General features: G+C 52.1%; 1 protein-coding gene and 4 non-coding genes across 6 annotated transcripts; 3 read left to right on the plus strand and 2 right to left on the minus strand.

Moving 5' to 3' along the window:
• The first annotated feature begins 216 nt into the window (after positions 1-216).
• MRPL58 (mitochondrial ribosomal protein L58) lies at positions 217-7,570 on the plus strand. 2 transcript variants are annotated; one of them, XM_059907037.1, is made up of 6 exons: positions 217-442; positions 3,796-3,832; positions 5,961-6,020; positions 6,603-6,685; positions 6,776-6,945; positions 7,231-7,570. In XM_059907037.1, exons 1-6 carry the CDS (start codon positions 257-259, stop codon positions 7,313-7,315), a joined length of 621 nt encoding a protein of 206 aa, XP_059763020.1. In that variant the 5' UTR covers positions 217-256; the 3' UTR covers positions 7,316-7,570. The 2 variants fall into 2 exon arrangements, with proteins under 2 accessions (XP_059763020.1, XP_059763021.1); XM_059907038.1 differs by having other exon boundaries at positions 217-355.
• A 3,352-nt stretch (positions 7,571-10,922) lies between these two features.
• On the plus strand, positions 10,923-10,995 carry TRNAR-CCU (transfer RNA arginine (anticodon CCU)). Its single transcript has one exon. It is a non-coding gene; the product is annotated as a tRNA-Arg (tRNA).
• Positions 10,996-11,433: 438 nt separating this feature from the next.
• Positions 11,434-11,506, minus strand: TRNAR-CCU (transfer RNA arginine (anticodon CCU)). Its single transcript has one exon. It is a non-coding gene; the product is annotated as a tRNA-Arg (tRNA).
• A 327-nt stretch (positions 11,507-11,833) lies between these two features.
• Positions 11,834-11,906, minus strand: TRNAR-UCG (transfer RNA arginine (anticodon UCG)). Its single transcript has one exon. It is a non-coding gene; the product is annotated as a tRNA-Arg (tRNA).
• Positions 11,907-12,426: 520 nt separating this feature from the next.
• On the plus strand, positions 12,427-12,499 carry TRNAR-CCU (transfer RNA arginine (anticodon CCU)). The gene has a single exon. It is a non-coding gene; the product is annotated as a tRNA-Arg (tRNA).
• The last annotated feature ends 402 nt before the right edge of the window (positions 12,500-12,901 follow it).

The following is a 12,901-nucleotide window of genomic DNA, read 5'->3' on the forward strand; positions in this document are numbered from 1 at the left end:
GGCTCCCTTGAGAGCTCGCTGTCTGGCCAACGTCTTCCCCATCGCAGCAGATGCCCTCAAAGCACCAACCAGGTCTCCTGAAGGCGGCCGACCAGAAGCCTCTAATAAGCTCCGCGCGAGAGCAACGCCGGGAGCTCTGCTCGCTTCCTCCCCGTGGCAGGCGCTAAAGGTCAAGCGGAACCAAAGTCTCGAGGGAAGAGCGAGCCCACGGACCGCGGAAGAAAGCGCCCACCGGAAGCGGCCCCGAGACCCGAACATGGCGGCCGTACGGTGGCTGCGCTGGGGCCTGAATCGAGCCGAATCCTGGCTGCTCCCGCCGCCCGCGCGCTGCCCCCACCGGACTCTGAACAAACAGGTAGAAGGCACCGAATTCCAGAGCGTCTACAGCCTGGACAAGCTCTACCCCAAATCGCGCGGCTCGGACACCGCCTGGAGGGTTCCGGTGAGCCGGGAGGGCCGGACAGAAGGGGCGTTTCCTCGACTCTGCTGGGTGACGTCGGGCAGCCGGGGCCCCATTGGCCGGGCGTGCTGCTAATCCAAGAGACGGACGCGCTCAAACATGGCGGTCGCCGCGGGAGGAGGCTGGTTGCCCGAGCAACCGGGGGACTGGGGCTGCTGGGCGGTTGGCGGCACCCCGTGTGGCTCGAGGTGTGCCGGCATCGGGAGAGCATGCTGGCTATGCTTCTTACAAGACCACCAGCTTTTCCGCATTCATTCCCCGTCCCTCAGGCCCAAATTCTCGTCCCAAGGGAAAAGTGCCCTCCGCAGAGGACAATTAAGGCAGGAAGTTGCCAAGTAGCTCCCTTTTGGAGCCTTTTAGCAAGTGACGTGGTCCTTAGCCTCTAGTAACCCCGGCACGCCTGAGGAAACAGGGCTTCTGGTTCGTTGCCTCAGGATACCCTTATTGACAGCCCGCTGTGCGCAGGCGCTGTATCTGGGCCCGGAGCGGGAGAGTTTGGACCCACCCAGTTCTATGGAGTTTCCACCTACAGGATTGGAAGAGAGCGTTCATTCATTTATTCATTCATTCACTCACTTAACAAACTTCTGTTGAAAGCATGGTGTATACACGATGCTAGGCATGGGGACAGAGTAGTGAACAAAACACAAAAATCCTAATGCTAGTGGAGCTTATCTGCTTAATGGAGGGAGACAGGCAATGAATAAAATCAGTAACATAGAGTATGTGATAAGTACTTCGGAGAAGATAAAGTGCGGAAGGGAGAAGGAGTGCTAAGGTAGGGGGTGGGGTTACAATTGTAAGTAGGCTGGTCCGAGGAGGCCTCTGAGAAGATGATGCTTGAGTAAAGACCCGGGAGAAACAAGGCAGCAGCGAGCCGTGAGAAGAGCGGGGAGAGGAGCATCCCTGCGGAGGGAACAGCAGGTGCCACCCCCCTCAAGGCCGTAGCATGTTCCGCTGGTTCAAGGAACAGCAGGCAGGCCAGCGTGGCTGAGCAGGGGGGTCAGATATGAAGCTGAAGGGGAGAAGGCTGGGGGGAGGCCTTTGTATAGGGCTTACAGGCCTTTAGTTTTGCCCTGAATGTGATGGAGGCAGAAGAGCGGAATGATCCAACTTAGTTTTACAAAAATCACTGTTCTAGAGAAGAGATTGCAGAATGGCAAGAACAGGAAGACCAGTGAGGAGATTGCAATAATATAGGCAAGAGGTGATAAGCAGGGTGAAAGCAATAGGAGTCAGGAGAATTGGTCAGGTGCTAGATAAATTTTGAAGGGAAAGCCTACAGGATTTGCTAATGGATTTTCTCTGAGAAGTGAGATTAAGAGAGGAATTGAGGTCTAGGGCCTTGAGTAATGGAAGGATTGTGTTGCCATTAATGGAGACGACAGAATGGTAATAGCATTCGTTTGTCTGTTCGTTCATTCAACAGAAAGTTTCTCGTGCACCCACTGTGTCAGACACTGTTTCAAGCACTGCAGATACCACCACGATAAAACAGAGTTCCCACTTCATGGAGTTTATGTTCTAGCGCAAGGAGCAGACAGTAAACAAATGGGGAAAACATACCAGAGAGCGAGGAGTAATGAAGAGAACAGAGTGCTTGGATGTGATAGCCAGGGGGCTACTTCAGGTTGTTAGGAAGGGAAGTCCTCTGTGAGGAGGTTTGAGGCTCGAGAGAGGAGACCTCGAATAGCAGTTGGCTGTACCTCAAGAAAGAGGTTTGAGTTTGAGCCAGAAAGTTGGGAGTCATCAACAAAGTTTTTTTTTTTTTTTTTTTTAAACATTGAAGTGCATACTTTTTTTTTTTTTTAAAGAAATTCACATTCTTTTTATTTATTTATTTATTTATTTATTTATTTATGGCTGTGTTGGGTCTTCGTTTCTGTGCGAGGGCTTTCTCTAGTTGCGGCAAGTGGGGGCCACTTTTCATCGCGGTGCGCGGGCCTCTCACCATCGCGGCCTCTCTTGTTGCGGAGCACAGGCTCCAGACGCGCAGGCTCAGTAGTTGTGGCTCACGGGCCCAGTTGCTCCGTGGCATGTGGGATCTTCCCAGACCAGGGCTCAAACCCGTGTTCCCTGCATTGGCAGGCAGATTCTCAACCACTGCGCCACCAGGGAAGCCCCAACAAAGATTTTTTTTTTTTTTTTTTTTTTTTAATTTGGTGGCGCCCAGCTTGTGAGATTTTAGTTCCCGCACCAGGGATCGAACCAGGGGCCCCAGCGGTGAAAGCACTGAGTCCTAACCACTGGACCGCCAGGGAATTCCCAAAGGTGGTATTTTCAAAGAAGATGGATGGAATGTTCTAGGGAAAGAGAGAAGAGGAAGGATTTCAGGACATTTCAGTGCTTAAAGGTTGCAAAGAGCAAGCAAAGGAGAGTGAGAAAGTCACGGGGAGGTAAGAGGAAACTGGAGAGGCCAGCGCGGAAGGAGGGGGAGGAGCGCGCTTCAAGGAGGGCGCAGTCCAGGGTATTCTACGATGCAGAGGTGGAGTAGGGTGAGGATTTCACCCCCAGACAATTCTAAGATGAAAAGGGATGAAGGGACTTCCCTGGCGGTCCAGTGGTTAAGACTCCGAGCTTCCAGTGCAGGGCACGCGGGTTCGATCCCTGGTGGGGGAACTAAGATCCCACATGCGGTGCAGCGGGGGGGTGGGGGTGGGCCCGGGGCCCCCCTCTCCCCCGCAAAAACGGAGTGGTGGGTGATGAAGGCAGCCAGAGCGGGGACAGATGAAGACACTTTGAGCTTGGGGGGCCAGAAGAGCCTCAGAGTGGGTAGTGTTTGCACCGGGCCTGTGGATGTGAGGATTTAAGGCTTCGGAAGAACAACTCGGGAGAGACGTGAAGGTGAGAGGTCCTGGGGTGAGTAGGTCAGCTTGACACAAACCCTCAAGGCAGATGTGCTAGTCACTGTTGAAGGCAGACAGCCCTACATGCGAGCCTCCCGTGGTCTGGGGAGGAACAGGGGACCCATGGTTTGTTGCTCCAGGTTGGCAGAGAGTGTTCCTTTTGGAGTCTGCCTGATGCACATGTACTGTGGCACCTTCCCTCCCCTGGGCGCTGGTAGTTCCCGACACTAGCTAAGTGGAGTCAGGGGGCAGCGGCAGGGAAGGCTGGAGAAGTCAGTTCCATTTTCCTGGAGGAGTGTTTCTGAGGTGGTACCTCTGGAGTCTGGGGAAGATTTTTCTGTCATCCTGATACGATTTTGCTGGAGACCTGAAAATAGTTGTATTACATTCATGTCGTGGCTTTACATCATTTCTGTTTTGTTGCCCTGGACCAGTTAGGAGTCGCCCAGTAGGTAATATTTATTTGACACCGTATATGTTGCATTACAGGATGATGCAGAGCAAGCCAACAACGACATTCCCATAGGTGAGTAGTTTGGGTTTATAAAAAATCAGTCATTTCCTCTACCCCTCACGCGTTCCTTCCAGGTCTCTCCAAACCAATGAAAGTAAAGAAACTGTCTGGGGTTACAAACGCAGAGTCCTTTCAGCATTGTTGAGACTAGGAAGGAAGAAAGAAGTGAGGAGGCAGCCACTCCAGAGTGCCGTGCGGCGCCCAGCCCGAACAGAGAGCTCCTGATGGTCTTGTGACGTGGAACAATCTTTACGATAGATGAGTTGATTGTTATTTGAAAAAAGTAAGGTACGGAAGCATCTATATAGTGAGCTACCATTTGTGTTTTACTTATATATATATCTGAAAGACACATTTCTGGATGTACACATAGATCTGAGAGGATGTGGAGGACCCTGGATACAGGGACTGCCATGGGGAGGGGAGGGGAAGGGACCAACTTGGGAACTTGGTGGCTGGGGAACAGGAGTGGGGACTTCTCCCTGTAAACCATTTGCATAACTTCATAATTTTGTGCCCATCAAGCCTGAGGCGTGGCCTGTAAAGAAACAAGCAACGCTCCTGAGATTCAGAGAGTTTCTGGCGCCCACAGACAGAGAAGAGCAGCCAAAGGTGCCGGCTCCTGGTGGCCCCTGCTCAGGGTGACTCTGAAACAAGGAGGCCAGGTGACCACGGTCTAAAGCAGAGGAGCCGGCGTCCTGAGGCCGGCAGCTGTGTCCTGAGGCGGGAGGAGGCCGAGAACCAGAGAGAAGAGAGGCTGTCTCTTGACAGCTTCGGGGGGACGGGCAGGCAGTGGGAATGGCCAAGGGGCCGCTCCTCACCTGCCTCTGCCCGTGTTCTCCGAGAGGGTCCCAGGCCTCCCCGTGCCTGGCTGGCCTGTACGGATGCAGACAAGGCCACCAGCCCCGGGGTAGATCCGCCCCCCTCCGCCCCCGCGGAACCACACGTATTCCTCACCTGTTCAGAAAAATGAGTTCATTTGATTTTTCAAAGGGAGGAAAGCCTCTCAGAAGCCATCTGGAGAGGTCACCGCTGCCCGCTGAGGCCCACTCTCCGCCGCCACGGGGCCGCACTTCCTCGCCCCCCAAATCTCCTGCAGCTCACCATCCAGTCCTCTGAAACCTTTCCGCTGCTGTGCCTTCCCGGCTTCCCTCAGAGACTACGAGGCTGCCTTTCATGAATTACAGAAATAGAAGGAAGAAACCTCATTTTACAGATCCAAAACAGACCAACAAAACCAAGACCCAGAGAAGCGGTGGGAGTTTGTGGAGGTCACAAAGTCAGCCCGTGCCGAGCTGGTGTTGGAAGACGGGGCTCCCAGCTCCAAATGGAGCACTCATTCACCCAGCAGGTGTTTTCGTCCACTGACCGCGACCGAGGCCCGGGGGTGCACGCGCAACTCACGAGGAATGAGACCCACCTCCCCTCTGGGGGGGTCCACATTCACCGCATTTTCAGAATACAGCATTAAACTCAGTTTGTCCCTTAGCTTGAGCTTTTGAAAGAGTCCTTGCCTTATTTTTTAATAAGTCTTTTTTTTTTTTTTTTTTGTGGCTGCTTTGGGTTTTTGTTGCTGCGTGCGGACTTTCTCTAGTTGCAGAGAGCGGGCTACTCTTTGTTGCGGTGCTCAGTGATGCGGTGGCTTCTCCTGTTGCAGAGCACGGGCTCTAGGTGCGCAGGCTCAGTAGTTGTGGCTCACGGGCTCTAGAGCGCAGACTCAGTAGTTGTGGTGCTCGGGCTTAGTTGCTCTGCAGCATATGGTTTTTTCCCGTACCAGGGCTCGAACCCGTGTCCCTTGCATTGGCAGGTGGATTCTTAACCACTGTGCCACCAGGGAAGCCCAAGAGTCCTTGCATTAAAACAAACAAACAGCAAAAAGCGAGGGCAGTCAGATTTAGTGGAATGTACTAGACCACAAGCAGACAACCTGGGTTGTAATTTTACCTCCTCTGCTCTCTGTGTGGCCTTGGGAGACTCTTGATTTTAGTTTTGACATCTGTAAATAATCTCTGACTTTACTGATCTGAATGTTACGTCATTGAAAGAGAGAGGAATAGGGATACTGACGTTGACGGTAAATTAGCAGTTTGCATGTTTTGCCCTGTGATAATATTTTGTTGGTGTGTGTTCTGTTTTTCAGATCGCTTGACAATATCTTATTGTCGGAGTAGTGGTCCTGGGGGCCAGAATGTTAACAAAGGTACAACAGTGCCTTGTTTTCTTTCACTTTAAAACTTTGCTGAGAGATGGACTTGAGGACTTCTGTGTTTATATTCATGTGGCAATAAAGGGATTGTTTTTTCAGAAGCTTAAATACCGCCAGTTTATATAATAACCCTCTTTATTCTTTTGAATGCGGTCTGATTCTCAGACTCTCAGTTGTGGGTTGCTAGGACTAGGATTGGCTTGGGAGTCTAAGCAAAGGGAAGTCACAGTGTGAGTTGGCAGCCAGCTCCAAGAACAGGTTTCCTTCACTCTTATGGAGCTCCCCCTCCCTGCTCCTCCACCTCCCCGCCTCCCCCCTCCCCACATTCTTTTCAGAATCCAATACCTTGTAAGAGAAAGAAAGCCCTAGGCATTTTGTTCCGGGAAGTTTATGTTTGTCTGGATGTGCAGGCTCATTCCATAGCCCGGTTTGCATCCCCGAGTTCACACAGGATAGAAACAGCCCCGGGTGCGTGTCTCACCTCCCTGTGGTTCAGAATCCGGTGGTCACCAGCCACCCGGGCACCGAGCCTGCCCGAGCGTCTCAGTGACCCGTGCCCCCTCCCTTTATTTACAGTGAATTCCAAGGCTGAAGTCAGGTTCCACCTGGCCAGCGCCGAGTGGATTGCAGAGCCTGTACGGCGGAAGATGGCGGTCACGGTAACCACGGCCCCTTCCTTTCTCTTTAACCCTCAGTCACTTTTAAGCCTTTACTCTGTAGAACTCTGGTTTTGCCTTTGTTCTCCGCAGCACAAAAATAAGATCAACAGGGCAGGAGAGTTGATCCTTACCTCTGAATGCAGCCGCTATCAGTTCCGAAATCTGGCAGATTGCCTACAGAAAATTCGAGACATGATCACTGAGGCCAGCCAGCCAGCCAAGGAGGCATCCAGAGAAGATGCTGTACTTCAGAAAATCAGGTACTGGAAAATTCCCTGAGCTTCTGTAAACCAACTCGTGTGGACAAGGGGCTACCCAGGGAAGAAGGGAGGCACGGTGAAGCCCACGACCTGCCAGCAGGCAGGTGGACAAGCTCCGGGAACGGGAGCGACTCAGACCTGGAGCGGAGGCTCCCGGGCCGGCGCCTGCGGCTTTGGCTGCTCTGCTTCCCACTCAGCTGCCAGCTCCTCTCACCAGCTCCTCTTCCCACTCTGAGAACCACTGATTGGGCATCTGGGCATAACTGTGTTCTTCTTTGTTTTCAGGGTAGAAAACATGAATCGGGAAAGGCTGAGAAAAAAGAGAATAAATTCTGCCATAAAGACAAGCAGGAGGGTAGATGTGGACTGAAATCATGCCCTCGAGCTGGCAAAGACCCTCTTTAGGGCCTCCAGGCAGCTGCCACCGAGGGAGCTCTAACACCATCAGGAGACGTGTGTGTTGTTTGTTGTCAGTGCTTGTCTGTAACATTGCAACCATCTCAAGAATGTTCATCTGGAATGAGGGTTGTAGGCACTGGTTGCAGAGGTCTTTATAGGCAATTACCATGTTGTCAAACCTCTATTATCCATTTAATATATTAGTTGCAATAAAGTTCTAAACTCAGTGGGCTTCCGCTTCTCAGAATGCTTCAGAACAGAATTCCTCCCTTTTCTCTCAGTTGAAATCTGCCTAATAATTATTGACTGGCACTGACTGTACAGCCCGGGGGTGGGGCACAGAGGGATGAGCCCTTCAGGAACACAAGGGCAGAAGGGCTGACACAGGTGCATGGGCATCAGAACTGGGCCTGGAGACAGGGGTAGAATATTAATCAGTAGAGAGCCGGGAGGACATGCCAGTTGAAAGGAACAGTGTGAATAAAGGAGACCAGAGAAAAGGCTGCGGTGGAGGAAATGATGAGGAATCCATCTGAATGGGGGATTTGTGCAGGTCATTGTGAGAGGTGAGTCTGGAGAGGGAGATAGAAGTTCAAGGTGCAGGGTCTCGAGTTCAAATTGAGCAATTTAGATTTTTTTTCTTTTTTTTAATTTTATTTTTATTTATTTTTGGCTGCGTTGGGTCTTCGTTGCAGTGTGCGGGCTTCTCACTGCGGTGGCTTCTCTTGTTGCGGAGCGCGGGCTCTAGGGCACAGGCTCAGTAGTTGTGGTGCACGGGGTTAGTTGCTCCATGGTATGTGGGATCTTCCCGGACCAGGGCTTGAACCCGTGTCCCCTGCATTAGCAGGCAGAGTCTTAACCACTGTGCTAACAGGGAAGTCCCGATAAGTGACTCTTATGAAATACAAAAGATGTGGAGACAGGGTCCCTGTCCTCAAGGGACTCAGCCCAGTAGGGAGCTGAGGCTCATATACAAGGAAGTGCAGCATTCTTTGGTTCATTAATTCAACAAATACTTACTGAAAACCGGCCAATGGGCCAGGTCCTGGGGAATCAGCAATGAACAAAACAAAAGTCCTTTCTTCCAGAGAACTTCCATTTGATCAGAGGATGATAAAAGCTAAGAAGAAAAATGGATTCCTGTTTGGGTAACATGACCTAAAACATGGTAAATAACACAAGAAAGGTCTAAATAGATTTTGGGAAGGAACTAGTTCCAGCTGGATGGTCAGTGAAGATGTACTTGATGTGCTTGAGATGGGATGGAAGAAGGGGAGGGGCTGGCCAAGGGAGCAAGGTAAGAGCTTGTCACCTGGAGGCTCCAGTGATGGCCAAAGGCCCTGCCTGTGGCCGGGACAGTAAACCATAGTATTGAGAGAATGGGCTGTGAAGCCAGCTGCCCTGGATCAGCTCCTGACTTCCACCACCCCCAGCTGTGCAGCCTTGGGCAAACTACTCAGCCTCTCTGAACCTTAGCTTCACCATCTATAAACTAGGGATGACGTTATTAGTGCCTACCTCGTAGGGTAGTAATGGTTAGTGGCACTGAGCCTGTACCCAGGGAATGTTAGCCATGATTGACAGTTTAGCCATGATTAAACAGTTCCAGTTTGGCTGGAAGCCAGGGGGTGAGGCGCTGTGGAAGACACACCTGCCACCTTGAGTGGGAGCCAGGTCTAGAAAGGCCTTAAATGTGACAGCTAAGACATTGAGACTCTACCCCTACAGAGGCTGTCAGGGGAAGATTAATCTGACTGTGACTGAATGAGAAAAGACTGCAGGGAAGTGGACACAGGTTGGCGGACAGACCCACGTGAGCAATTAGGGACCCATCCTGGAACTAGGGCAGTGGCTACTGGCATGGAGAGAAAATAGCAGATGCAAAAGGGTTATGGGGACAGAAAATTGGCTTGGGTGAAATGCGAGCTGGTGTGTGACAAGGGGGTGGTGCTGAGCTTTCAGCCAGGAAAGTCACCGAGGGAGCAGGCTTGGGATGGTTGGATGATGGATATGGTTTTGCCTTCGAGGAGTTGACTTTGTGGGGCCTGAGGAGGAATGCTTAGGTGGAGATGCCCAGGAGAGGGAACGGAGCTGGAGCTGGGGAGTGAGGTCAAAGCTGGAGATGCAGGACAGACGGCACAAGTAGAGTCTTGGGAACGGAGGAGCAGTTGAAGATGAGGCAAGGCAGGGAGACACTTGGTGAGATGATGGTGGCGGGAAACCAGAGAGGGCCTCTCTCTGGTTAAACTCTGGAGCCTAGTGCTGGACCTGTGAGGCCCTCAGAAGACATTGGTGGCATGTGAAGGGACCTGGAAAAGCATTCGAGATACGGAGGAGGGGAAGGAGAGGTAAAGAGAAATAAAACAAGCCAAGGGACAGAGAGTGGAGCACAAGGGCAGGACCTGTCATTTAAAAAAAAAAAAAAAGGTTGAGGGCAAAAGAATGAACATGGGTGAACTCACAGACACAATGATAAGTGATAGAGGCCAGATTATAAAAGAATATGATTCCATTTGTATGAAGTTCAAAACCAGGCAAAACTGCTTTATGGTAATGAGAGTCAGGGAAGTATTTACTCGGAGGCAGTGGTGACTGATGGGGAGGGGATATAAGAGAGCCTTCAGCGGCGCTGGAACTGTTCTGTATCTCATCCAGCCATGACCTTAAGATCTGTACAGCTTACTTCGTGGATGTTACACCTCAGCAAACAGACCAATTAGTAACTGAAAGGAGGACATTCTCAAGGCTGGAGACTGGAGCCAGGTGGGGCACATTCCTCTTTCTTGCTGGTATTAAGGGTTTGTGCAGACTCTATACGTGGGAGAGAGAAAAAAAGAATGTCTCCAAGTCCCTAGAAGGCAAGGTCTCAACGCAGGCACCACAGGGAGTGAACACTGCTCTTGGCTAACGCTTCTCCTGTTACATCTTTCAGATACGCATGAATTTTAGTAATGGATTTTAAACGTGTGTAACATTTTAAAATGTGCTTTTTCTGTATTTGTATTACCTTTTGTATAACAGTTTAAAGGAACAAAATATTAGAGTGCAGTATCCAGTTGGGTGATCCTTTTCTTTCCTGTATATTATATATTTGCGTACGTATATATTTCTACTATTAAGACTGAAAGGATTTGTTCCTCCCCGTTGTACTCGTTTCATGATGGGGGATTTTCACTGTTTGTGCTTCAATATTCGTGATTGATACTAGTTTGTTCTCCTTCCCTTCCTACACTACCTTTTCCTAAAATTCTTGGATTTTCTGTCAGTTCTGTAGAGGTGGACAAAATGGCCATGGGGGTAAAATTTGGAAATGCCTGCAAACGGCAGCCTTCACCCGCCACCCATGGTCCAGGTGCCCGGCGGCCTCAGCGCCGGCCTCCCAGGCCCCACTGTGCTTCCCGGTGCGGGTGGCAGAAGGTGGTGAGTTCACTTCCCACCGTGGTTTCTTCCTAACGGTTGACTGTGAGCACCTGAGAGCCTACCCTCTCGCGGCCCCGGCACCCCGTTAAGTCGTGCTTTGCAAGGCCCGGGGTCGGACCGCCTACTAAGGGGAGAGATGCCGAAAAAACAAAACGCAGGCCCCAGTGGCCTAATGGATAAGGCACTGGCCTCCTAAGCCAGGGATTGTGGGTTCGAGTCCCACCTGGGGTAAGGGAACCTTTTTGGCTCCTTCCGTCCGTACAGGACTCTGGAATTCCTACGCTGTGGTTCCACCGCATTGAATACTCCGAATACACTGCGTTCGGGCCCGCGGGTGGAAGACCTAACAACCGGTTCCACAAAAAGAGATCCCAAAGCCAGTGACTGCGCCCCTGGAAGCCCCCAACTTTTGGACAGCTCACAGGCCGAGGATAAAGGGCCGGAGTAAGGGTGTAACGTCACCAGGACACGAAGGGGGAGTGACGGACACAGCCCGAGGCTGGGACGCGCCAACTACCTGGCTGCAAATGAGGCCCTGGTAAGCTGCACGGCAGAAGGCGAGCAGAGAGCAGGCGGGTGGGGAGCCCCTGGGTCCCTAGATCCCTAGGCTGCAGTCTCGGAGGCCCGCGCAATGCAGGCACAAAAGTTACTTTGGGCCAACCCTGACGCCACCCCAGGTGGGACTCGAACCCACAATCCCTGGCTTAGGAGGCCAGTGCCTTATCCATTAGGCCACTGGGGCTCGATAACAAGGGTACACCACGTGGTCCATGGTAACGTGCAGCCGCACGCGCACAGGCCTCACTCGGGCCTGCCATGACACGCGCCGCACAGTGGACCTGAAGAACGAGGGCCGGCCCTGGGCAGCCTGCAGGACAACCGGAGGGCACACCCGCGGGGCTACGAGAAAAGTTAAGGTTCAAGGTGAGGTGACTGTGCAGTGCCGGGGGGCAGGAAGGAGAGCGCCAAGAAGTCCGAAAGACGCGGGAAGAGGGCGATGAAACCGCAAACGAAGCGGGTTAGGATTGTTAAGCCACCAAAGCCAGGAGCCCCTCGTCCAAAATTAAGCCGACCACGAAGGGACTCGAACCCTCAATCTTCTGATCCGAAGTCAGACGCCTTATCCGTTAGGCCACGCGGTCACGACGCCCAGAGGCTCGCAATGTGATAGTTAAGTGCACCCGCCTTGAAGGTGACGTTGGCGCGAGAAACGACCGTGCGCATTTGGCCGCAAGGTCCGTCCCAGGTGTGGCCGAGGAAGAACCACAGTGCGGTCCCTGCATCTGGCGTCAGCGCTGGTGCGGCCTTGGGTCACCAAATAAATCTACGGGTGACTCCTACTTCGCGAGGAGGCCGCGTGCCCTAATGAATAAAATGTCTGACTTCGGATTAACAGTTTGGGCCCCTTCGTGGTCGAAACGTTTTGGTCCTGAAAAGAGGATAGCACTCTTGTACCGCAACCAAACCCCAGTCCTTGCCGTTGTTTTAGACACGTAGAGCCCTCCGGACCCTCTCCCGGCAGCTACTTCCGTCACCTGGACCCGGTAGTTAAGGCTCGTGTCCGATCGGGCTTTGCACCTGGAAACTTCCGGGCTGACGTCATTACGCAGCCATGCGGACTCATAGTTCAAGAGGCATGTGACCCGGCGCCGCTTTCGAGAAGCCCCAGTGGCCTAATGGATAAGGCACTGGCCTCCTAAGCCAGGGATTGTGGGTTCGAGTCCCATCTGGGGTGAGGCGGCTTAACCACTGAATGTTGCTTTTTTTGTGTCTACCTTTTAAGATATAAAACTCATGCGGCACATTTTCTCTTTTTAAGACCATTTGTGTGTGTGGTTGTGTGTGTGTATGTCTCTGTAGCAATTAATTTGCCCTTTCTTTTTGATCGAGCCTGACTATACTTTTAAAGGTAAACCGATATGAGGGAAAATGGTTCCCCACTTCTTGTTGCCTCTTTGGGCTGGCATCTAAACAGACACGTGGTGAAAGGGCTCTGCAAGCTACAAATCCCTGTGCAAAAGAAGCGAGCGTGTTCTGTGTGAGTCCACCGCTATAAAGTTAAAATCAGGCAACACCTTAGCCCGTCCCTCCCTGCCCCCTAAACCCCCCACGGGAGACGGGCAGGCGGGGTGTGGCG

Source organism: Balaenoptera ricei, chromosome 20, assembly GCF_028023285.1.
Source record: "Balaenoptera ricei isolate mBalRic1 chromosome 20, mBalRic1.hap2, whole genome shotgun sequence".
Lineage (NCBI taxonomy): Eukaryota > Metazoa > Chordata > Mammalia > Artiodactyla > Balaenopteridae > Balaenoptera > Balaenoptera ricei.